At 45.2% G+C, this 25,047-nt stretch overlaps 1 protein-coding gene across 5 annotated transcripts in view; it reads left to right on the top strand.

Annotated features, from left to right (window-relative positions):
* The window catches only part of FNDC1 (fibronectin type III domain containing 1), an 86,845-nt gene that overhangs the window by 42,666 nt on the left and 19,132 nt on the right, over positions 1-25,047 (top strand). For 3 of the 5 annotated variants that reach the window (XM_079146758.1, XM_079146760.1, XM_079146762.1), the window contains 11 exons: positions 1,825-1,923; positions 2,429-2,546; positions 4,316-4,503; positions 4,953-5,060; positions 7,726-7,914; positions 9,442-12,036; positions 13,141-13,241; positions 15,158-15,269; positions 16,199-16,651; positions 22,705-22,773; positions 24,070-24,213. In XM_079146758.1, the coding sequence (XP_079002884.1) occupies positions 1,825-1,923; positions 2,429-2,546; positions 4,316-4,503; positions 4,953-5,060; positions 7,726-7,914; positions 9,442-12,036; positions 13,141-13,241; positions 15,158-15,269; positions 16,199-16,651; positions 22,705-22,773; positions 24,070-24,213 (4,176 nt within the window). Of the gene's footprint in view, positions 1-1,824; positions 1,924-2,428; positions 2,547-4,315; positions 4,504-4,952; positions 5,061-7,725; positions 7,915-9,441; positions 12,037-13,138; positions 13,242-15,157; positions 15,270-16,198; positions 16,652-22,704; positions 22,774-24,069; positions 24,214-25,047 lie in introns of all 5 variants that reach the window. The other 2 variants (XM_079146761.1, XM_079146759.1) reach the window with 2 other exon arrangements.

Genomic DNA, 25,047 nt, shown 5'->3' with positions numbered 1-25,047 from the left:
TGTCAGCATGGAAATTTTATTTCCACCCCTTATACAATAATCGGGGACACAGAGAGAGGTGTGTTTCTATATCATGGCATGTTCTTAATTATGTCTGCATGAGAAAGAGGCAGATCGCTGCCTGGCTTGCTTCCTCCTCATCTGCAGTTATGAAGAGCCAGTGCTCTGGAGTCCACAGATCTGGCTGTGAGACCCCGCTACTCTGTGACCTGAGCCTCTCACCCCTCCACGCCAGTCCTCACCCATGAAATAGAGACAAAGGTAGTAGCTTCCGCCCGGGTTTCTTTAGGACTCAGGGAAGGCTTGCAGAAAGGGCTTCGCATGGGTCACTCTGTGTCTTTACCAGGTCCCAAGAAGAGACTCAGCAGGCTGCTTGTAAGCTGTTACTGCAGTTGGCCACAGCGAAAACTTCCCTAGTGACAGTCTTGGCCAAGTTTGGTTTCCAGAGCGCAGAAAATCAAGAATCTGGCATAAAAAAGAGTCTAAGAATTTAAGAAATACATTGGACACATGGAAACTTCAGATGTGGGAAAGTATTCATTTCCTGGTGCTTCTTGATGGAGGAAGGGACACTGCTTTTCATATGTTACCAACTTGATCCCTCCCTTTTATAGAACTTAGAGTTTAGAATTCTCTGGAAGATTAAGATGTGAGTGTCTTAGTCTAAACACTTTATCAATGTCACAGCATGAACTGCTCTAGAGAGAAAGAGAGCAGGTGGTATCCCCTTCCCTGGAATTTTTTAAATTTTTACAGAATAGGTCCCTCTGCATGAGGTTTTGAACACAGATTTTCATTTAGGTTTAAAATAACATGTTTGCAAAGATGAAAGTTTCATTTCTTCATCGCCATCTGAGAGTTTGCAAGGCCTGAAGGAAGAAACCTGAGTTTTCGATTCCATTTAGAGGCTTAGCGTCACCTCTGGTAAATTACCAAGGTCAGGTCTGGTTGCCTCATTGTGTTCTTGAGTTGGTTAAAGCTGTGGCAGGAGGCTTGGGCAGTAGAGCTTGGAGGTAGGTGTTAGTAATTTTGGATCCAGGTAAGATTATGAGCTTTGGTCAGGGTGTGACCTTGGGCAAGTCATTCAATTTTTATGGTTTTATGTTCTTTATTGGTAAAATAAGAAAGTCATGTTGGAAGATAAGAGCTCACAGGAATCTCAGACTGTGTGATTCCATAATCCTTAAGAGTACAAGTTTTATTACATTGATGGAATTTTTTTTCAAACAACAATTTTCAAGTTTAGATTAAGTTGGATCCCGGTAGGACCAATGAAAAACTGGTGGAAAGGGTAACTAATTGAAACAGTAATCCAGAAATAAAGGATACGTTTAAAGTCTTTCATTTATTTTTAGTAAATATTTAAGAATTTTGTTCTCGAAGGGCACAGCATCCCACCAGATCAGGAAGATGTTCTGGGCTGTTAATCCGGCACGTCAGTTCTTCCTTTTCTTCTCCTTTCTTTTTGGACAGATTGAAAATAGAACAGCTCCCTCTACGTCTTTTGAAAGTAAAAAATTGGGGGAGTTTTGTGGGTAAATGTGCTTTTTATTATTCGAAGCACAGTTCACCTCTCTTTCATGCTAATAGGATAGAAATTCACTTTTCAGGAATTACAGAAGTCCCTTCCCCATTTTCTAACATAATGGTGTTCTTTCTGAGTTTAGTTCCTACAGATGGCGGGCTCATCATTCGCTGTCCGGAAGCAGAGGGAAAGTCCCTGGAAAGATGGAATGGAAAGGAGGGAGGGGATGGGAATGCAGACCCCCGGGGCACGTGTGCGGGACATCCAGCTGGCCTCACGCCCTGCTCTCTGGTTCGCAGCCTCAGAGTCCGTGTACGTGGTCTCCCTGCAGTCCATGAACTCCCAGGGCCAGAGTCAGCCAGTCTACAGGGCTGCCCTCACGAAGCGCAAGATTTCAGGTATGTTCTGAGGACACCCTTGGGGACACAGCGGTCAATGTGTGGACATTGAGCCTGGTGTGGTTGTTAAAGCTGTGGAACCAGTTTTCTCTTTATGTCATGATCCCCAAGGAAATGCAAATCGAGCTTTTCTCCCCCTGAACTTCTGCTTTCCACAGAGCTGTGGATTAGTCCAGGGTATATGGAGCGACAGTGAGTTACTTGGAGAGTCTTCGGCCAAGGCGAAACGTCCCTTTTGCACGGTTCTGTTTGTTGACTGGGTTGGGCTGCTTGAAAGTGAACTGCCCACTTCTTAGGCTGTAGTCAAGAGGAGCAATGGTCAAGATTTTTGTTTTTCTACACTAACCATTGAGATGATTTCTTTTGAAAGTTCTATTGGCTTCATTTTGCCTATTTGAAGCATAAATAATTAAAAGTTACACAGAGAGGATCCTAGGCTCTGCCAGAGGAGCTCAGGGCAGAGCCTGTGGTTCGAGATGGGCTTCCGTGTCCTGTGTCTTTCCAGAAGAGGACGAGCTGGATGTGCCTGAGGACATCAGCGTCCGCGTCATGTCGTCCCAGTCGGTGCTTGTGGCCTGGGTGGATCCCGTTTTGGAAAAGCAAAAGAAAGTGGTTGCATCAAGGTATTTTTGCATGTTTCTTTGTGCATGAGAAGCGTGGGTTTTCCCCTGAGACGACGTGGCTGAAGGGTAGACTACTGTCTGGTGATCTAGGCTCTGAAGTTACCAGGGCTTTGGTGAGCCAGGGGGCGAGACCTCACATCTCACTTGCTCAGGGTTTTATCTGCCTGGAATTTCCCTAGATTCCATTTCCTCCTTGGCCCCTGCTTGGGTTTTGCTTCATCTCATTGCTCTTCTGTTCCTGGGCAGCCTCCGCCTTGGGAGGAGCTTGCTGATGAGTGGCAGCGGGATTGGTTTTTAGGTAGAGGCAGCTACTTTGTCTAAGACCTTACACTCAGTGGTTCCTCATCAGACATTTGGCAGACTCGGTATCTCTTCCTGTCCAGTTCATTGGTGCACAGCAAACCCTGCCTTACTTTCCGTCAGACCATGATGTTAGGCTATTCTGATGCTTGTGTTCATTTGCAAAAGCCATAGGAGAAAAAGCACTGGTAAGGCCAAATTAATTTTTATGTTAAAGGCGAAGGTAGCCATCAAAATATTTTGTTTTCAATGACTGAATGAATATCATATGAATATTATATATAACCAAGGGAAAGTCAAAGATTTGGTGGCTTTGTTAATATGTATTAAATTTTGAACCTATCAGCAACCAGAAAAAGGCAATATACTTTAAAATGAATGGAATTTAGAGATGAGATACTACATATGTACCTATAAATACATGTATGTATAAGTCATACACATACACATATATACAAATAAGCTAACATTCATATACAAGTACATATAGTTATTACTATTAAATGTGTAGTTTCCTTGACCATCTGCTTCTTTGGAAAGAGCTCAGAAAGTTCATAGTGGTTCTCTTCTAGCCACCCGGCCTTTCCCCTGTCCTGATTACCAGTGGGTTTCAATTTTCACCATCTTGCTGAATGGCAGCAGGCTTGCGTTGTCTTAGCAGAACTGCTTTGTTAATTGGTGTGCGTGCCATCAACGGAAGTCTTCTCCTGACTTATTACACATAGTGAATAGCGCATTCCTAGTGCTTTCTAGCACAAAGAGGCCACCAAGACCATCTCTTCAGAAAGGAGTCCAGTAAGCAGCGCTGGCCACCCTTGGAGTGCCGAGGGGGTGCTGTCTGGGTTTTGAGCATCTCCAGGTTCACTCACATCATGATTCTCTTCCAGAAACACACAGGAGTGCCTTTTGCAAGCCCCTCTGTCCTGTTCGATGTGTTACACATTTTGCCCCATTTCATGGTAATAAGTCCACTCAAAGCCACATGTTTTCTTTCCTCCTGGGTGTATAGGAAACATGCCTGGTGTCTCATGAAATGAGTCATTTTAGTCTTTCTTTTCTGGAGAGCAGGGACAGCTTGGGCTGGTTTTGGTCCTCGTATTGTCCTTTTCTACAGCCTGTGCATACTCACGCACACGCACACACACGAGCAGGTGGTTGTCTCATAAAATCTGCCCCTTTCTGTCCCTTGCCTTTCTGATCTCTGTCTGCTTTCTTGAGTGGTAATGTTTGTTTTTGAAAAGACACCGTGCTCCATCTTTCCTGGCCTATTTTAGACACCTTTGCTCGGAACTTAAGTGGATCCTCTGAGTCAGTAACATAGTCAAAAATTTAGATTTTTCTCTTCTTTGATTTCCCTATTTACTTCTAAAAGTTATCACTTATGGGGAAGGAAAACAAGCAAGGAATCCAGTGCTCCGCTGCAGAGCTCTGATCAACCGAGTGCCTTGTTGTGTTGCGTTTTCTTATAGACAGTACACCGTGCGCTACCGAGAGAAGGGGGAGTCGGCCAGGTGGGATTACAAGCAGATCGCTAACAGGCGCGTGCTGATCGAGGGCCTGATCCCAGACACCGTGTATGAATTTGCAGTCCGTATCTCACAGGGTGAAAGAGATGGCAAATGGAGTACGTCAGTCTTCCAGAGAACACCGGAATCTGGTCTGTATTTGAAACAGCCTTTGATTTTCTATTTGGGCATGGCTCCTAAAATAGGATTTAAAGATAATAAAGAAGACAGTGATGACAAAGGCCATCATGGGCATTTGTTAAAGTCACATTAGTCCTAAATTTTGGTGTTACATTTTTAAGTTGTCCTAAAAGTTGTATCAAAAAGAAGTTGGAACTGGATTTTAATCTTTTTACATATTTCAATGTTGAGCCAGGAGAGGATTCTGAATTCCCAAGAGCCCTTCTTGGATAAGTCTAAACTCACTATACGAGTTGGCAGAGGTGATCTAAGTTGCTTAACTCCACCAAGAGCATGGGTCCACTTCTCTCTCGGGTTGCAAACACGCACCCAGGAGCTCTTCTGTGGGCTATGTGTACACAGGGACTTTGGGATGTCTGTTGGGACATCATAAAGCATCTGATTCTTTGTCGTCTTGTAGCTCCGACCACTGCTCCTGAAAACCTGAACGTCTGGCCGGTGGATGGCAAACCTACAGTTGTCACTGCATCCTGGGATGCGCTGCCGGAAACCGAGGGGCGAGTGAAAGGTAGGGATCTCGTCCCCTCCTCTCTCAGTCCTGTTGACTGATGGACGCTGCCTCCAATCCCTGCTTTGGTGACTGGAGGAAGAATAGGGAAGCAAGGTGTCTAAGAGGTGCTGACTCCAGGGGCAAGGGTGTTTCGGGGGCATTGCTGTTTTCTTGATCCAGGTGGCTACGAAAGGGATTGTACTTTTCTTCCTAGAGGCAGGTGTTTGGTGTTGCCCATCAGCAGGAATGTTTTTAATTGCATGTGTCTGACGTCATGACCTTCACCCGTCCTAACAACGCCCTTTCTGTCATGCAATGAGCTTTTCCGTGTGCAGGAAGATCATGAATGTAGGAGGCAGTGGGAGCCACTTAGGGTCCCCTCTAAAGGGACCAGGAATGCTTTTAATGGATTTGAAAATTTTAAGTATTGATTTCTGGAAAATGGATTTATTCTCTGTCAGCTTTTATGTATTTAGATCAAGGAAAGTGTAACATTAAAATAGGATCCTAGAAGTTTAAAATAATAAAAATAGAAAAAAATCCCAATTAATTAAATTAGAGAATAGTCTGTTGAGAACGTTAAATAAACACATAGGTCTTTTGATTCAGTGTAAAAAGGATTCCAGAAACTCGCAGAAGTGTGGAGACCTTTTGGAGCCATATTGGGTTTTTCTAGGCATTGACTTTACAAATGCACTATACACGTGGAAAGAATGAAATTTTTATTCAAGACAAGACTATTTTTTTGTTGCTACTAGGGTTTGGAAACCAACTCTCTAATATGTCCAGAAACTATGAAAAGTCTGTATATGTTTTAAAAATTCCAGAAAATTACTATCAATCTCCTTTGAGAATTTAATGGAAAATATGAAATGGTTCTTTTTAAACTTATATTTGTTCTAATTAGTTGTACATGATAGTAGAATGCATTTATACATTTTGATGGATGACACATACATGGAGGGTAATCTCTCATTCTGCTGATTGTACATATTGAAATGGCTCTTTTTGACATTTGACCACAAGTGACCCTGTAGGAGGTGGAGGGTGTCTTTTTATGAGACAGTGGCTTTAAGGGAGGTCCATACAGAAGGGTGTTTTCTACACTCAATGCACTATCGAGTTCCAGTTTCTAAAAAAATAGATTGTACTTCCCCTGCTCATCCTCCCCACTGGAATAAATCAGAGACAAGTGAAGAGAATAAATGTTTAGTTGTTTTTTACGACCTTGTTTTTATGACAAGTCAGACATTGGCTCCCTGTGTATTAAGTTTGGGGCTGCCGAACGGGCTTCTGTGGTGGAAACAGAACAGCTTTTGGCTGACTCCTTTTTTAGTTCTAAAAAAGACAAATGTTGGTCCTCTCATGAATCTATTACCATGCTACTTATTTGTTCCTTTCCTCTCCCATCTCTTAGCTTGTATTTATAGTTCTTTGGTGAAAGAAGCTCCTGGTCATCGACTAAATATTGCCAGAAATAATAATAGCTACTGAGATTTTCTATGCTAAAGAATTCATGTATCTTAATTCTACCTAGTTTTCATAACGGTCTTGTGGTCGATTAAAACTCATCATTACATTTGATAAGAAATATAAATCATTATAGGAGAATATATGCTTTGAAATGGTTAAATATTTTTTCCAGACACATTGAATCCATTAAAAATTTTGAATTACAAAATTTAATAGACAGTGAGTTCTCTTAATTCTTAGTTTTGACCACCACAAATGACTAGTGTGCTTATTTTCAATGAGAAAAGAATGCTGGTTTTCCAGACAAACGCTGTGAAGGCATTTTTGGTTGAAAGTTTTTAAATTAATGTACTTTTTAGCGATTAGAGTTTAGGGAAAAGAAAGGCTCTCCCATGCTCCTGATAAATGCTTGATATTTCTGTGCTTCAATTTAATTTTTTAGTTAGGTGGTACACACATTGAGACTAAAATAATATGATACTTTTCAGTTGAAGGTTAAAATTATGCTTTTTCAAATATGTCTTCATGTGTAGTTCCATGCAGAGAGATTTTTAGTGCCTTGAACTGTGTTTTCTATGGATTTCAAAGTTCAGGGATGTTATATACTTATATGTAGAGCTAATTAATGGTGGAAACATTAGGCGTCACATAAATCCATTACTTAGTAACTTTTCTTCATAGTTATCCTACCAGCATATATTGAGTAAGAACTTTTATCATTCCTACAAAAGTAAATTATATTCTAGATGTGGAAATTGTCTGGTTTAATGTACTAGGAAAGGTACCCCAGGTTGGTAAACAAACTCTTGAAGATGAGTTCCTAGCAGATGTCACCTGGTTTGGTTTTGTTTCCGCTATTCAAAATATGCCAATTTCATCATGGCAAGTTAGTAAATAAATATTTTAAAAAACCATTGTAGATATTTCTGGTATATTTTATGAAGACTGGCCTCCTGGGTTCCACGCATTTAGTTTGTCTGACACAGCACATGGCCAGCTCGTGAAGTGCTGCGTAGCGCTGTCTGGTGGCTGAGTGAGTGTGAGTTCACCTTCTGCTGCATCCTCTGCTCCCGCGCTGACTTGGCGTGCATTGCTAGCGTGTTAATTTTTAGTAATGCACGTTCTAATTCATCCTGCCCATACAGTCTGTCTGCTGGACACAGGACTGTTTTCAGTTTCCTCCTTCCAACCGTCTGCCAAATCATTTCAGAATACATTCTTTCATACGCCCCGGCTCTCAAACCATTTGGAGCAAAGTCCCTCACCTACCCTGGACACACTACTTCTGCCCTGGTGGATGGTCTGCAGCCTGGCGAACGCTATCTGTTCAAAATCCGGGCGGCAAACAGGAGAGGCCCGGGGCCACACTCCAAAGCCTTCATTGTCACTATGCCAACAAGTAAGCACCGTGTGTCGCGGCTTTCTTTTCTACCTCTCTCCATTCCCGCTACTTGTTTGTGTTACTTTGAATCATGCTCCTAAGGTTAGAACTGCATGGTTGATGATTATTTGGGGAGGAGGGTGGGGCTAGGTTTGCTTATTGATGTCTAAAAGTTCTTTGTGGTTCTTTTGGAAATTAGTCTTCACAAATATTAATAATCACGAAAGTATTGTCAATGTATTACTTATACAATTAATTTTACGTCACGGTCTAACTTGGGACTTGTGTTGACCGGGAAAGAACATTTTTGCAAGGGTAATGTGACGTTTTTCGTTGCTAGTCCTCTCCTGCATAGCGTTTAGCAATTTCAGATTGCACTCCATGAGTTTGGAGTGCAGTTTTACCCAGAAGGATTTCAGTAGTCAGTTTTACCTAATCAGTATCAAAACCAACAAATTCACAAAGATCCCCAATAGACGGAACTGCTTTGGGACCATGTTTTCCGTTTTGCTCCTCCACACATAGGCTAGACGCAGTAGCTCTCCTTCATCATGTGCTCTGCAGATCCACGCTGTGCTGCAATATTAGCATGATCCTGGGAAGAGCTGTGAAATAGATGGATCTCACAGTATCCCCCCCATTACTGTATAAATTCCCCACCCCTTACAGCATCCCTTTCTCTGTCAATCCTGCTCCCAATACAAGGACACTTGTAGGGAATTTTGCCTATCTCAGGAGTCTTTTCATTTTAAATTTTATTTTGGAATTGTAAATGTATCCTTTGTGAAAGGAATTTTAAGCAAGAAGGAAAAAGCACAGGGACTCTGTAATGCCTCAAAAATTGCAAATTTGTTCTTTACCCCAGTCACTTGCAAGTTACTCACATACATTCCCAGATAATTTTGAGTATAAATTGCTCAACTTTTGTATCTGACTTATACGTATTTTTTGCTTGTGAAAAACAGCTAGAATGCATTCGTGATATATAAATAAGTTATTTTAAGAAAATCCTACATACGATTTTGCATTTACAAAATCAATGAATTATAGTTATACCTTAGTAATTTGGGGCATTAGTTACAGGATCCCCCAAGGATGCCAAAATCTGCAGATGTTCAAATGTCTTACATAAAATAGCATAGTACTTGCAAATAACATATACATCTGTCTGTAAACTTTACTCCGGACATTTTTGACCCAAGTTGATTGAATCTGCAGATATAGAACTCATGACTATGGACTGCTGACTATATTTCAAAATTCCTGCAGATAAGAAGTTGTAAAATAACCTGATTTAATGTATAGAGATTCAATTATCATATACTTTCTAGGACTATATCTATTACTTAAAGCAAAATAGGTCTTTTATTTAAAAAAAAGAATATTATAATTGGAAAAATAATTTTTGAGTATTTTAAGGAACTAGAAGGATCGATTATGATCACCAGTGTGACTCACCTCCATATTGCCATCCTAGTTACTCCCTTTGTTTCACATGCTTTTGAATTTGTTTCTTTGACACCGATTCTCTAAAATCTGTTATAGCCAGCACTGGTGAGTCCAATGTTCAGCAGAACACCGACGATAACTGGAAATCCAAGAAACCAGAGCCTTCCTCACCTTCTCCCAAAGATCCAGGCAGAAATATCAAGGACCCTCTCCTCGACTTGAAGAATAAAATACTGGCCAATGGTGGGCTGCCCAGAAAACCCCAGCTTCGCCCTTGGAAGACGGAAGAGTCAGATCGTCAGTCCACGGAGGTCCCTGATGAGGAAGAGCTGGATTCCCTGGAAAATCCGCCCAAGTTGCCCTCAGAGACCCAAGACCACAGGCGAACCCTGAGGCCACCAAGTAGATCTGGCCACTGGATTCCAGGCAGGACTCCAGCCAGAGCCCGAATACCAGTGCTGCCCAGAAAGGAAGGTGTGGATAAGCGTGGCCCCTCAGTGGTCACCCGCCCTCGTGCAGGGTCTGCCCCCTCTGCGGAGTCCTCTCTTGCCCACCACCAGGCCCCCAAGAGCCTCTCTCCTGACCCTGCTGGGGGACCCTCTGACAGCTCTATTGACAATGACTCAGTGGACCAGGATGAGGACAAGGAGGCTGCAGGCTCTCTCCACCCAAAGGCTGCATCATCCCAGCAGCTGCCTCCCAAGAACCCAGCCCAGGCTCGGCCAGCCCTATCCCCCAGCCGCCAGGTGACCGCCAGCATCCTGAGGGACAGAAGCCCAGTACACAATGGTGCAAAACCAGTTTTCCCTGCACGGAGGACGCCCCATTCCGGGGCCATGGAGGAAGGTTCCAGAGCTTCAGCCCCTGCCTCCAGACTTTCCCCACCCTACAGAGGGTCATCTCGCCTACTGCCCACCCAACCACACCCGGGTCCCTCAATCTCCAGGGACTGGAAGGATGGTCAGGAGTCCCCAGCCACCAATGACCATGCATCCTCACAGTCTACCCTGTCTTCCTCAGTCTCCTCTCCTCTCTCCTCTAGGACAGAGGTCTCTGAGGGAGTGGACACTTCCGATCACTGGGGAGATGGTGTCAGGACCACAGGAAACACTGGGAGGCAGGCAGAGGCCACTGTCCCAACGCTGAGGGCCCGACCTGCCTCTGGACCCCTCAGTTTGCTCCGGAACAGGCCCTTTGCCTCCAACAGCAGGTCTTCAAACAGGTTGACCAGTGGCCGGGGACCACGGCTGCAGCCCTCCAGCTCCCCACAGTCCACCCTGGCTTCCCGAGTCCCCTCCAGGGTTCATTCTCAGCCAGCTTCCCACTCTAGGTTTGGTTCAAGTATCCATGGAGATGGGGAAGATGAGAAGCCACTTCCAGCCTCTGTGGTCAATGATCACATGCTGCCTTCCCCCAGGCAGCCCATCTCCCGGGGCTGGGACTCTCTGAGAAGAGACCCCCAGAGAGGAGCCAGCCTGTACCGGAAGGAGCCCATCCCAGAGGACCCCAAATCTGCTGGAACAGATGCACACCCTCAGGGTAAATCCTCCTCACTGTCCTCTAAGGCACAAGATGGTCAACAGAGCACGGATGTGGATGCAGAGGGTCATTCTCCCAAAACACAGCCAGCGTTCACCAGCCGCCAACTGTCCCCTGCTCGTCCCCCGGTAGTAAGGTCACAGCCCTACCCTGGGTCCAGTGTTCCTAGAAGGATGGCACCTGACCTGGCCTCCGAAAATCAGCCCCCTGCACCAGCCTCCCCATCCCAGCACCAGTCCCCCAGCCTCCAGAGCCAGGATGCAGACCGGTCACTTTCGCAGCCCAAGCTGGCCCTCGCCCATGCAGGTCGACCGCGCCCCACGTCGCAGGACCCCTACACAGCCAGCTCCCGAGGGGTGCTCCGCACGCCTCCCCGGGGCCAAGGCCGGGATTCCCCGAGCAGCTATGAGGACAACAGCACAGAAGTCGAGGCCCCAGATGATCAGGTCCCTGCGCACACCGCCCGCACCAAGGATGCCACCCCGCCCCTGTCCAAGCACCGTCAGGTGGCGTCTTTCGCAGGGAAGGGCGACGACAGACCCCAGCGCGGCCACACAGGCTTCTCTCCGCGACCCGGGCGGCCGGGCAGCCCCCACTCCCGCGCCCGGGTCCCTGGCAGGGCCGGAGCCCAGGCCACACCCGGGAAGAAGGAGCCTCCTTCCAAGCGGCCCCTGCCGTCCAAATCTCTGCAGTCGGTGTCAGCCGAGGAGGACGAGGACCAGGAGGACGCGGGGCTTCTAAAAGGAGGAAAGGGGGATCCCCTGGCCCCCTCTGTTCCAAAGTGGCCTTATTCCGCCACCCCCAGGGGCAGCAAATATGCCGACGGGAGCCTGGCCAAGGACAGGACGGCCATCCAGCCGGCTCCTGGAGCGGGGAGCCCTGCGCAGGAAGAGAACGCCACTCCCGGGAAGCGACCTCCTCTCGCACCTCCGGGGAGCGCCTCGCACCTCCCCACCAGACACCCCGCTCGTGGCCCCGCCACCCCGAGCCCGGTCCCGAGCACCCAGCCCTGGCCGCGGCACACCACTCGCGCGCCGCCCAGCTACTCCTCCACCACCCCGATGCTCTCCTTGCGCCAGCGCATGCAGCGCAGGTTCCGCGTCCCTGGCTCGCGCCAGCCTGCAAGACCTCCTCTCGCTCCTCTCGCACCAGGTAATTGGTTTTCAAAAACAGCCATTTAATCTTTTTTTTTTTTTTTTTTTTTTTTTTAAGGTAGTCAGTAGTTATCATAGTGACTCCCGAGAGTGATTTACTGTGTTGTATTGTACTGAGCCTCTGCCATGACCAAGCCCTGTGTTTGCACGTACAAGCATCGTTTGGTACTTTTGAGTCTGTTAGGTTTTGCATGGTTACCCCCTTTTTCATAAGAAGAAGCCAGGACTCAGGGATCAGAGTCAGACGTGCCACCATGCTGTCTGAGCTGCAGTTACAGTCCCAGACACTAATCCCACGGCTCTCCGTCATTCCGTGATTCCACACTGCTTCTTGAATCCCTTAACAGATGCTCTTAATCTGTGAAAATGTGTCACAATCCTGATGCTCTTTTCAGTTCACCTGCCGGCATATATTTAAGGAATAAGCAGTAACAAATTAGATATGTAGGTAGGCTTGTCTTGTTCTTCTGCATACAAAACTCCCAGCCATATTCTGGGACAAATTCAAATGTGTAGGATATGAGGTGCCTGGATGTTGCAATTGGCGAATGAACCTCCTTAGAATGCATGTTAAAGACAATTGTCACACACAAGAGTCAGACCAATGTTTGCCTTGTACTTCGGTAGCATAGACTGGAATGTAGCTAGCTTTGAACTAGGGCCTAAGTGGACCTCAGAGCAGGATCTAAAGTATTACCATAAATTTGCATTCAGTTAAGTCTTGAACTCTCCTTGCATGTAATTGGGACTTCATCAAACTTTTCTGAGTGGATGTATTAGTATAATATATTAATCTGTGTAATACACTGTCATTTTAGCCCAGTGCAAAGACAGAATGATGCAGCACCTTTTTGTTCTCATTCCCCCAATATTGTCAGAAAGCAGCGACTTCACTGCATTTTTGTAGATTTTATTTGTCATATAGGAGTCACAATATAAGACTATTTTTATCCAATATATAGAAGCTATTGGTTTAAAATTCTGTTTACTGTTCATTTGAAATGATGTGTTACAACTTATAGTTTGGTGTGAAACCAATGGTACAGGAATGTTAAATATATTTTAAATTATTTAAAAAATTTTTAATCTTTACACTGTGTAGGTTATAATGGCAGCCCAAAAGTAGAAGAGAAAGTACTTCCTGGTAATAATGGGAAACCGAATGGACAAAGAATTATCAATGGCCCTCAAGGAACAAAGTGGGTAGGGTAAACTTTACGCATTCCAGTTATTTTCATGCCGGTGGGAAGAGAAAAATGAACACTTTACCAATAAATCAAGTGGCATTTTTCTTTTCTAGTTTTAACCACTTATCCATGAGATGCTTGAATACAGTTTCTGTCAATGCTCAGAAAAAGTTTGGTTTTCCTGAGTAACTCACTAGTTCCTCTTATGACTCATGGATGAGGCCTGAGCCAGGTCTCCACTTGCCGTGATTGATGGGAAGTCACACAAAAGTGTGGCCTGGCCACAGTCTGATGAGTGGCCTCTCCAGTGAGCTCACTTTCCTTGTTCTCCCACCTTTATTTATTACTTTTAGCTTATTGTTTGATTAAGTATTACATGTATTTGTCTGTAAGTTGTCTCAAATCCTTTATAAAAGAAAGCAGGGTAAAAACAAAAATCTCTAACTCAGATAATTTTTATCAGAATACCTTTTGAATCATAATTCAACTATTGTTGTTTGATTACAATTTAAAACATGCATTAATACTTTATGTATGTTTAAACAAAGTGACTTTTGAAAACCCCTGCCTGGGGTTAAGATAAATGTTTAGGGGATCTCTGGGTGTTGTGAGTAATGGATGGGATACTTTACAATGTTGGTACATTGAAGACATTCTTTAAGAGAATCCAAAAAAATCATAGTGGAATTCCCAGTCCAAACTTTGCATTTATGATGGTAGGGTTTAGGAAAGCAAACAATATTAAAGGGCTTCAAGAAATTTTTAATCATAGTTGAACTGAAGATGCATTTTACCATTTCTTAAAGGAACAAACATTTAAATAGGAAGAATGCAAATTAAAGCAAAATGTCATTGCAAACAATTTTGAATTGAAACAATATGGAGTGGATTTCGAAAGTAGGGCTTTTATAAACTAATCTTATTTTTATTACTAAAACAACACCCAACAAAGTGACCTGTTTATAGGACTTCCTCCATGGCATGATTGTGCAGAGCAGTGAATCTCAAATGTTAGCCAGTTCAGGATCTCTGAAGGCTTATCAAATACAGACCCAGTGGGAGGACTGGGTGATTTGTGTATTTGACAAGTTGCCAGGTGATGGGGGTTGGGGAGGCTGCTATTCTGTGACCACCATGGAGAAGAGCCAGTGCAGAGCATGACCTTGTTTTTTAGGAGAGATAGTAATAATTTTCCAGGTTTTATAGTTCCTTAGGATATGACATACTGTATTAGGCAATTTTTTAAAATGGGTTTTCATTTAATAATCAAATTTGAATTTTAACATTAACAGTAAAATGGAAATGTAACATTTTCAAGCACTAGCAATACATGTTCATTGCAAGAAGTTAAAAAAAATCAGAAGTAGATGAAAAAGAAAATAGCATCTCCCACCCTAACACTGTGGTCTCAAAGGTCACCGCTGTTGACAGTTTCTGGTATCCTTCCAGATTTTTTTTTTTTTCTCTGAATTTTAAGTGTATATACAAAAATATATTTTTTGCTTTTATAAAATAATCAGTTCTGAAATCTGAGTGCACATCAGTGTTGGTCAACATATAAAGAATCCCTATGTCCCTTTTATTGGCTTCATATGGGCCATAATTGATTTAATCATTCCCCTCATTGATGGATCCTTGGATGTTTCTGAGTTTCCTTAGACACAGTGTACTAAATGGCAAAAATATTTGGAACATCTTTTGTGTGTTTGAGAAACTTAAAACAATTTACATATTCTATGGGTAAGCAATTGTAAGATGAAATACGACTGTTCAGCACTTTTTCCCCCCAAACCTTGTGAATTATACTTACAAAAAGAAATGTTTCCCACTCACATTACGGTTTCCTTCTGTGAAAACCTCACACATATGTACAAATGGATGGATGTATCTTGAAATGTCCTATACATTCTTTACTCTGTGTCGTGGGTTTAGGTCGTGGATCTTGACCGTGGGTTAGTGTTGAATGCAGAAGGGAGGTACCTTCAAGATTCACAGGGAAATCCTCTTCGGGTGAAACTGGGCGGAGATGGTCGCACCGTTGTTGGTAAGTGAAGGGTGGCTTTTAGCAACAGAAGCGTACTGAACTGGCCACAGTATGAGAGTAGCTGCAGAAAGACCTCCCTTTCTCAAATGGCTTCATCTTTAATGGCTGCTGTGGTCCAGTTACTTTTGGCCACTTGGGAAGAAGGTCCTCAAGAGGCAGAGCCCAGCATCTACCCTGACAGGCTTGGTCATTCTTCCTGCAGGCTCCACCCACTAGAAATGCAGCTCTCTCCCCTTCTCCCGACCCTGGCCATTTACAGCAGGGGTCTGGAAACAGCAGCCCACAGGCCAGACCCTGGCCACCACCTGTTTTTGTAAAGTCTATGATTCAGTCTGTGTATGTTTTCAAATTATTAGGAAAAGAAAAAAAAAGAGAAGAACACGTGGTGACGTGTGACAATTACGTGAAATCCACATTTCAGGGTGTCCACACACAGAGCCTTGAAGCACAGAGACACTCCCTCATGGATCACCCAGAGCTCGGTTGCGTCCTGTTGTTCTGTTGTTACCTTTGCCCTGCGAGGGCTGAGCTGCGTAGTTGTAGGAGAGGCCACGCGGCCTATGAAAAGCAGAATGTTTACTCCCGGCCCTCAACAGAGTTTGCACCCTGGTCCTGAGCCACACTTTTCCTCCTTGGGAGTGGGAAGCAGGAAGAGAGTGAGCCCTTCCCCCACTGAGCTTCCTCAGGAGAGAGGCATACTGCGGGGAGACCCTTAGATCCTCACGGCCGTGCAGAGTCTGGGGCAGCATAAAAAGCCCAGGAGCCTCTGGAAAGCAGCAGTCGCTGCGCCTCGGCCGAGGCCTTTTTAATTATTCCCTGCCTTCTTCTGACTGGAACAACACAGAGGCTCTGAGAAGAGGCTTCTGGGCTTTGTGTTTCCTCGGGATCATTTCAGATGGCTACCTAACTCTTGGTTGGTTCTATTTCAGATCTGGGTGGGACCCCTGTGGTCAGTCCTGACGGCCTTCCGCTCTTTGGGCAGGGGCGACATGGCAAACCCCTGGCCACTGCCCAGGACAAGCCCATTTTGAGTCTTGGTGGGAAGCCCCTGGTGGGCTTGGAGGTCATCAAAACAACCACCCGTCCTCCCACCGTGACCCCACGGCCCACCACCACAACCACCACGGTGTCCACCACCACAACCCCACGGCCCACGACGGCTACCACCCGCCGCACCACCACCACCACCCGCCCACGGACCACCGTCAGGACCACTGCACGGACCACCACCACCACCACCACCACCACCACCACCACCACCACCACCCCGGAACCCACCACCCCCGTCCCCACCTGTCCACCCGGGACGCTGGAACAGCATGATGAGGATGGCAACCTGATAGTGGGCGCAGACGGGGTCCCGGAGTGCCACCCTGAGGAAGGTAACCCGCTCTGTTGTAGTGGTGACCCAGCCCACCTAGCCGGTGGCGCATTCCAGGGCTCTCGGCCGCGGAGAGGGTAAGTGCTGCGCATGGCCGGGCAGCGGTAGAGGTGTCCGAGCCCCTGCGTCGGGCTGACGGTGCTGTGGCACAGCCAGCCAATAAGAAATGCCGCGGGGATGTCTCTACACGGGAAAGCCATTTACCGTTTACCCAACATTGAGGTTTAACTGGCTGTCCCATGCTCGGTCCCTCAGGGGACACAACCCAGGTCAGAAATTTAGCTGAAACTTGGGGGATTATCAGCTTGGACTAGTGTTTCTGGGTATTAGATTAGTGGTTGTTGTATTTTTTAAAAAATGGAAGAAAGAAAGGTTCTGTGATGAACCGTGAGATTTAAACAAGGTGTGTATGTTTCTCACTGTGGGGCTGTTTAGATCACTGACCAGCCTCACTGTCCATCTCTGAGAGAAGTACTTCTCCAGAACATACTGGCAGCTGATCGCCCTGACCCGCGAGGCTTGGCATGGGCAGTGGGCTCTCCACCGACAAGAATGCGCTGCTTTCCTGCTTTCCCACCTTGATCTGGGAATCCGGCTGCCCTTGACAGCTGTCTGTCTGTCTGTCTTCCTACTGGGAACGGCTGGTTCTCCCTGAGGATTGGGAACCAGACATGTTTGTCCAGGTCCTGTGGAGCATCGTCCTTCCTGCTCGGGCTCCTGTTCCAGCTGCTTGGCAAGAAGCCATCCTAGATTTGCATCAGGCCCAGCGGAGATGAATCCGTCTTCTTTCCCTCAGGTTGAGATGAGTTGCAGGGTCGGCTGTGAAGCTAATGGCCTTCCAGGCTTGTGCGAGGGAAGACCCTTCGTTTAGTAATGGCTTCCGTGCCTGCATCGCTGACGGGAGAAGTCCAACCAGGGCAAGCACGAAGGCCGTACCCCAAACCAGATTCTTTTTATGGAAAATTGCCAAATAAACAGGAAAACATGACGTCTGAAAAATCCACACCAAGGAACAAGGAAATGATCACAGGGGACGAGGATCACTGGGAAGGAGACGCTTAGCTTTGACGGTGAGTGCTGATTTGGATTTACTTTTGAATTGCTAGTATTAGAACAGCATCTTTCTTCTGCATACATTAACATGCTTCTTTTTAAAAACAGGAATTAATTCATATAGATGATTACTTATTATTGGTTGGGAACAAAGAGTGGTCATTTTTGGATTTGACTTTAATTACTGTATTGTTCTGCATTTTAATTTGTCCGCTTTTCTTTAAGCCTTATAGCACATTCTTTTCATTTACTTTTTATTTTTGGATCTAAATTTGGCATGAAATCTATATTTTTCTTGGCGTTATATCTCTTCTTTGCAAATCTTGACATATATGTGTAGGTTTTACTTTACTTCTATCCAGTCTTCTGATTCTCTAGTTCAAGCCAAAGACTAATTTGCCTCTCAGCACCATTTTGAAAACAAGTAGAGATCAGTTCAAAGTCTTGGGAAAGAATTATATTTGGAAACCGCAATGTGTCATCCTCATCCAATATTTTCATGTACTATAAGTTGTTATTGAAAATACTTCAGTGTGGCCTCGTCTTTTTCTTTATTTCTGCTATTTCACAACTTCATTAAACATTTTCTTCCTTGCATTAATTCTGATTGACAAAAAACTGTACATATTTGATCTATACACTTGTGTGAGTCTGGGGATGAGAACACACCCCTTAAACTGTCCCCACCGTGAAGGCCACGTGGGTGCACCTCCCAGGCGAGGTGCTTCTGCCAGCCCCCTTCATCCTTAGCCTTCTTTTCCTTTTGTCCTGTTCCCTCCATCGTTTCTTGGAGCTGCTCTCTTCTCCTCATTCCTAAGCTGGCCCTACTGCCCAGCACTCGGCTTTGATTTCCCCTTGGCTCCTTGCGTCAGCCTTCTCTCTTCCCACCAGGGTGACCCTCCACAGGCCTGTGTTGAATGTGCCCAGGAGCAGACACTGCGCTTGCCTGGAAATAGACAGCCTGGTGCCTGTTTCATCATCGTCACAATGTGGCACTTCAGGGATAATGAAGGAGGTGGGTGGAAGAAGTGCCGTCTCTTGTGGGTATTAGAGTTTAAAGAGGGCTTGAGATTGGGAAGCCACGGAGCATCAGATTGCTCTCTAAACCTGGGAACTGTCTATAAAGTGCATTTGCTGTTTCCTGGTTGAGCACCGTATAGTAGCTGCAGAGTGCAGAAGCACATTCTGCAAATGCTCTAATGACACTCAGGGCAGAGAGGGGCTCCCAGAAAGGGCTCCGATGTCAGACTTGGAACCATCCAGGGTCTCCCCACATGTAACCCACAGCACCAGCTGGACTCTGTCCCTGCCCCCAGTGCTACCTGTGTGGCAGAGTTTCTCTCATGCACCTTTGCTTGGTCATACTGAACATAGTTCTGTCCACGATGTGTGTCACAAATGCTGGGACTCCGCGTGTGCACAACCAGGCCCGGCACTTTCCGGCTGAGGAGACTGAAATGATCACTGCTGTAATGCATGACAGTGATCAGTGATTAAGTATTGGCCATTCCAGGCCCCTGCCCTTGCCCCGCGTCAGCCGACCCTCTGACATGTGCACAGTCGTCACATATTGTTTGTAACCCTCCAGTTTTAAAAGCCTTTTCAAATATCCAAGTCTTGGCTTCCTCGGTTAAGTCATGCCCCGCCTCCTCTCCTTTAAAACACTGCTTTCAAATTATCTTCTAGGAACACCCTTGGGCCTCTTAGTCATTCCAGGAATTCAAGCAGGACTTATGTGCACTCCCTCATTTGTTATGGATGCCACACTTCCCTGTAGACACAGATTCATTTTATATGTCTGTTTCCTGTGTGTTATTGCATTTTCTCCTCTCTTTACACACACGCACACACACACTGGTTTTTTGTTATGTATGTTTTTCTTGATCTGACTTCTCCACTGGATAATCAATTCTTTGTAGCCAAGATGTGGCTCTACTTCATCTCCAATCCTTGGGGGACTCAGCTATGCTTCTCGGGGCATCTAAATAAGAGCTTCCGATGCAGGTGTTTTCCACTGCCTAACTGGGAAGTAAGAGCCAGTGATCTCTGTTTTTCAGGTTCTGTTTCTCCATCTACAATAGAGCTGATGAAATTTCATGTATTTGGAAATGTTGTGAACCAGCTGAATATTCAAGAATTTGTCACACGACCCCACTGCATGTCACAGAAAACCATCAGTCAAGTAAAGCAGTTCCATTCTCCCATGGCTCACTCTCCCAAAAGAAAATACAGAGAAAGAGAGAGAGAGAGAGATCAAACTTTATCGAGCTGGACCCACCCTTCAATGTGAAAATAGACCTGTGTTCCAGTGACTGTCATTTAATTTACCTTTCTAAAATTCTACTGGGAACACTTTATTTTTTTTTTTTTTCATATTTTTAAAACATCTCTGGAGCTTAAGCCCTAATTTTTGGTGATATTGGCTCCCTTGTTTTCATGGCCATGGATAAACTACTGAAGAAAGTAAAGCTACACCGCCTTGCTTGATGACTGGCAGCTACTTTTATATGAAGAAGTTCAAGCTTTTGCCATGGATGCTGAGTTGACTTTTAAACACCCAGTTTCACAAAGTTCCAAATGGTTCAGAATGGCATCCAGGTGGGGCCAAGCCAGATGCTCTACTTTTCTAAGAAAACTGAAAATGCACTTCATTACCTCTGGAAGTTACTTTTACTTGGAGTCAAGATGAAGCTAATATAGAAAACTTTGTCTGAGTTTATTTGGTCTTTTAAAAAAATTGACTCAGTAAGATGTTCATTTATGCCAGAGGCCTTAACTGTCACTCATCCCAAGAAAAGATATCAGTTTCCAGGTAGAAGTGTCCTTTCTGTGACCAACTGCCTGCACTGAGTACTTCCTCATCTCAAGGAACCACCTTCAACACCAGAAATCCAAGAAGGAAATGATATGCATTTCTCTTTTCTTATTTACTTTGAGATGCAAAACTTGTACAACTTACTCTTTTTTTTTTTTTTTTTTTGGCCTGGCTAAATATAAAGACAAGAAATGAAATTGAACGTATAATCTGGAAAAGTGAAACTATATTCCTAAAAGTTAAATTGACAAGGGAAAGAAAATGGTAGACCAGGAACCAAAGGCAAGATAACCCCAAAAGTGAGGGAGTGTGAACATGAAAACCGATTTAAACTTTCCCAGAAGTAATTTGCCTGAGCATATTGACAATGGAACGAGCTAAGGAAAAGTTGTGTTTGTAGTTTTTCATAAAATGACCATCCTGTCCCCTAAGGCTGGATGATCTACAGCTTGTGACTTGTTAAGTGTCCCTGCCTGGGTGGTCACCTCAAAGGTGTGCAGGTGCCGGGCTGCGGGGCCTCATGGTGGCTGTGAGGCTTGCTGTAGTCTTCGGAAGGGCTGGACAGACAGCCGTGGCACCTCCCCGTCCTCACGGCTGGGGTTTGTTTTAGCACCATAACGTTCAGGATGTTATTCCAGCTGGGCTTCGAGAAGGCAGACTCATTACACGGGAATATTTCTGAATACCGATGAATGATTTACTAACAACAAAATATTTCCAAATTGGTGCCTAAGACTTTCTAGGTGAAGGAAGTTGATGTTCTTTCTACTTAATTTCCCCTTTCATTATCACACTTTGGGATGGCGATTCATTAGCGCTCCTTAAGATTTATAAACGGAATGGTTAGTTCTGCGTTTCAAAAGCTGAGGCAGTTTTATGAAGCAGAAGGCATTCTTTGCAGTAAAGGGCTTGAAGCTCAAATTCTGTCATTCGCTAGCTGTGTGACTCTGGAGACTTGATGTTCTTGCCTGAGAAATGGGTGCGATAAGCCCAAAGTCTCCCAGTCAGGCGCTGTGAAGAGTAGCCCAAGCGTAGGTACAGCAAAGTGTCTGAGAGCAGAAGGCGTCCAGCCCCATAGGTCCCTCCTCCTGCTGTCCCCAAACCCCTCTTCAGAGTGCTTCATATATAAGAGCTGTGGGCTTTGGGTCAAAAGGAGGGGAGGAATTCCTCTAAGCTTTTTAAGTTAGAAAATCTTTTGCTCAAGCTTTCATCAAGCGCAGAGAGATGATCTCCTTTTCATAGCTGCCATCTACACCTCCTAAGAGAAATATAACGGCTCCCGTCCCACCTGCCAAAAAAGAAAGACTTCTGCTTGAACTAGCCAGATAATGGAGACAAAAGGTTGTTTCGTGTTTGTTTTTACTTATATCACTTACTTCTTTTCTTGATCATGAGTTCCTCATTCTCATGACATCAGTTTAACCATTGTAGGAATTTTAGTAATTGTTCTCATAATTAGGCTTCCCGAAGACATTAAAAAAATCTCACCTAAAATTCTGTAAATTGCCTCAGAAGTCTGATTCTGCAGTCATTTCTAGCAGTTGTCTAAACAGAAATCTGCAGTCATTGGCATATCATTTGCAAAGTTCATGTTAAGGAGTCTAATTAATGCAGATTGATCTGCTAAGTTGGTGAGAGGCTGAGAGGTTAGAAGAGCAGAGAGCACAGGGAACCTGATTGGTGCCAAATTAGAGACCAAGAGAACCCTGCTTCTAGAATATTCCAAAGGCAAGATTCCAGGGGTGGAGAAAAGAAGGTGGATGAAGAGGGTTCACAGGTCACCTTCCCCACAGCCTGAGTCTACTGGTCTCAGCGCACCTGTGTGCAGTCCTGGGCACGTGGCTGGGGCCTCCCCTCAGCATCCTGGAAGCCACGGCAGGGGCACTGAGGTGGTGGGGAGGACGCAGAGAGAGCTCTGCCCCTCTGGGAAGGAAGAGCGAGGGGTGCGCTCCTGATCAGGTGGACATTTGGATTGCCCCTTTCTGAGCCCGGGGGAGAGAAGGCCGGGTTCCAGTTGGGTGTTCTGATAGTCTTCCTCCTGGAAAAGCTGAGAAGACCTGGTATTGGTGGCTTGTTTCCAGCACCTGCTAGGAGTGAATGGATTACTATGACCTGGGGCCCAATTCTGAGCGAGCAGTGAGAAGACCCATGAGCAGCTGCTGACCTGTCCTTCTCTCCCTCACTAGATGAATTCTCAGGCTTGGACGCCGACGTAGAAATGCCCACAGAAGAGGCCTATGCCATATACGATGAAGGTAAGCCCAGGGTGCTTTCTTTCCCCACCCCGTGATCTGATTTCAGTGACTCAGTCATGATCTTGATGGCAGTTTCCTCCAGGACCAGCCCTGGGAAGGTGGGTGCAACCCCCACCCTTTCCAAAGTGATTCCTGATGCGTATTTGATCTAAAGAAAAGCGACATGCTTGATAAGCAGATGCCACTGCCAAATAAGTCCTCTGAGCTTTCTATTCTCTGCCCTCAAATTCTCTTTCCCCTTAAGAAATTCTGGGGCTGCTATGCCCGGGCTTCCCACCACCTCCTTTTGTAAAACCATGTGGTTTGACCAGCGACCGGCCTTCTCTTTTGGCCTTTCTCTTTCTCATGCTTTCCTTCCCTCTCCTTTTCAATCACATGAAGAACATCTTGCTGTATAAGTGTTGATTTCTTATCATAGAATCTTTGCAGGTGAAGGTAAGAGTGAGAATACCGGATGCCATGGACAGCATCTGGACAGTATCTCAGTAAATCACAACGAACGCCGAGATCGATCTTGGGCTTCTCGACTTGTCTTTTGTGTTCAGGAAGTTGCCTCTGCAGTTGAGGAGTCCATGTGGGACGCTGGGTCTCACCTTGCTTGCCATCACCCATTGCCCCCGTGGTCCTCACGCACCACTGTGTGTGACAAATGTCACCTTTGATGCTTCATTTATTCATAATGAAGTTTAATGTAGCGACTTAATCCCATTACAATTTTGAAATGAACAAAAAAATAACTTAAAAACAGCGGACATAAGGAAGACTTCTTAGCACCTTTGAAAGTTCTCAGCATTCTTATTGACTGAATGTGGGAGAAGGGTTTTATTTTCTCCTTCTTTTAAATATTAAAAGATGAGTGGTCTGAATGGTATTAGTCTCGCCCTCCTCCCTAGAAAAAAAGCCCATCTACAGAAGCCATATTTTAAAAAATTTCACGTTTATCCTCTGATGTTATATTTTATGACTCTGACAGGAGAAAAGATGCAGGCAGGTGATAGCCTGCTCAGGAGCACATCAAGCTGGGTGATCCAGGGGCCTCTCCAGCTCTGATTCTAAAACCTCAATTCCATGACCTGTGTACTTATTTATTTTTCTTCCTCTCTTTTTTATTTGAAGATGCTTTCCTGAGGGAATCGAAATGGGGAGAGAGAGTTTTTTAATGGAAACAAATTGTGTCTAGGCATAGCAACTATTTTAGATTGTGCATGTGAGTGTGTGCATGTACAGTCTGCTGTTGACTGGGAACAGCGCCCCTTTCTGGCAGTGCCCAGTTACAAAGCCTTCAAATCCTTTCAGAGTATGAGATTGAGACCACGAGGCCACCGACCACCACCCTGCCCTCGACCACTGCTGCCACACCAAAGGTCATCCCAGAGGAAGGCCCCATCAGCTCCTTTCCTGTGGAAGAATTTGATCTGTCCGGACAGAAACGGTTTGTTGGTATGGATAACTTCCTTACTCAGAGAAGCATGGTTTTTAACCCTTGCCCTTTGGGGAGGAGTGGGACTAATCTCAAGGCCTCGCCAAGTCAGTGCATTTTGAGAAGTTTTCCCAAAGTGAAGTTTCCACTGGGGTCTTTTAGGGAGTGGGTCCTGTTTATATGACCAAGGTTACATGCATGTGAATTTGCTTTCTGCAAAAGTCAGAAGAGGAGAAGTTGTGGGGGAACAGTTGGGAGTCCAACAAAGGAGGGTTTAGGAGACCTCCCTGTGTAGACCAAGAGGGAGCAGCACTTACAAGTGACCAGGACCAGGGAGCATCACATTTATGGTAGACAGTGTTCCCAAGACAAGATTTCCCACTGGGCCTTGTTCGTTTGTTAAATTCTTCCTAAAAGGCAGCAGCTCACTGAATGCAGCCTCTGGCTAGATAATATCACAGAACCAAAGCTGTTTTTCTTCAGTTACTTCCTATAATTTTCACTAGCCCTGAGGATTTGGGATCTAGAAATTCATTTTTTCTGTTTTTTCTCAATAATCAAAACAATTCCAGGAGCAAATCCTATGTTGCTAAACGGTCTGATCCTCCTCCAAGTCTTCTTTTCCCATGCCCTTGATGAACTTCGCGGATGAGACACTTGGATTAATATGTTACTAAGTGGAGACAAGCAACAGCTTAAATTAATATCACACTTTCCTGTTTCCAAAACAAATGCTCTGCCATGAGCAGAGAACGCGTCTTGCCAGCCAAGATGTAGTGGCTGGGTGTCTAAGCCACGTGTACTGGAAGAGCGAGGACAGCCATCTGAGGTGGCATTCCTGAGGCCGAGGCCGA

This window comes from Sciurus vulgaris (assembly GCF_902686455.1).
Source record: "Sciurus vulgaris genome assembly, chromosome: 7".
Classification (NCBI taxonomy): domain Eukaryota; kingdom Metazoa; phylum Chordata; class Mammalia; order Rodentia; family Sciuridae; genus Sciurus; species Sciurus vulgaris.
This window is presented reverse-complemented; position numbering and strand designations above follow the sequence as displayed.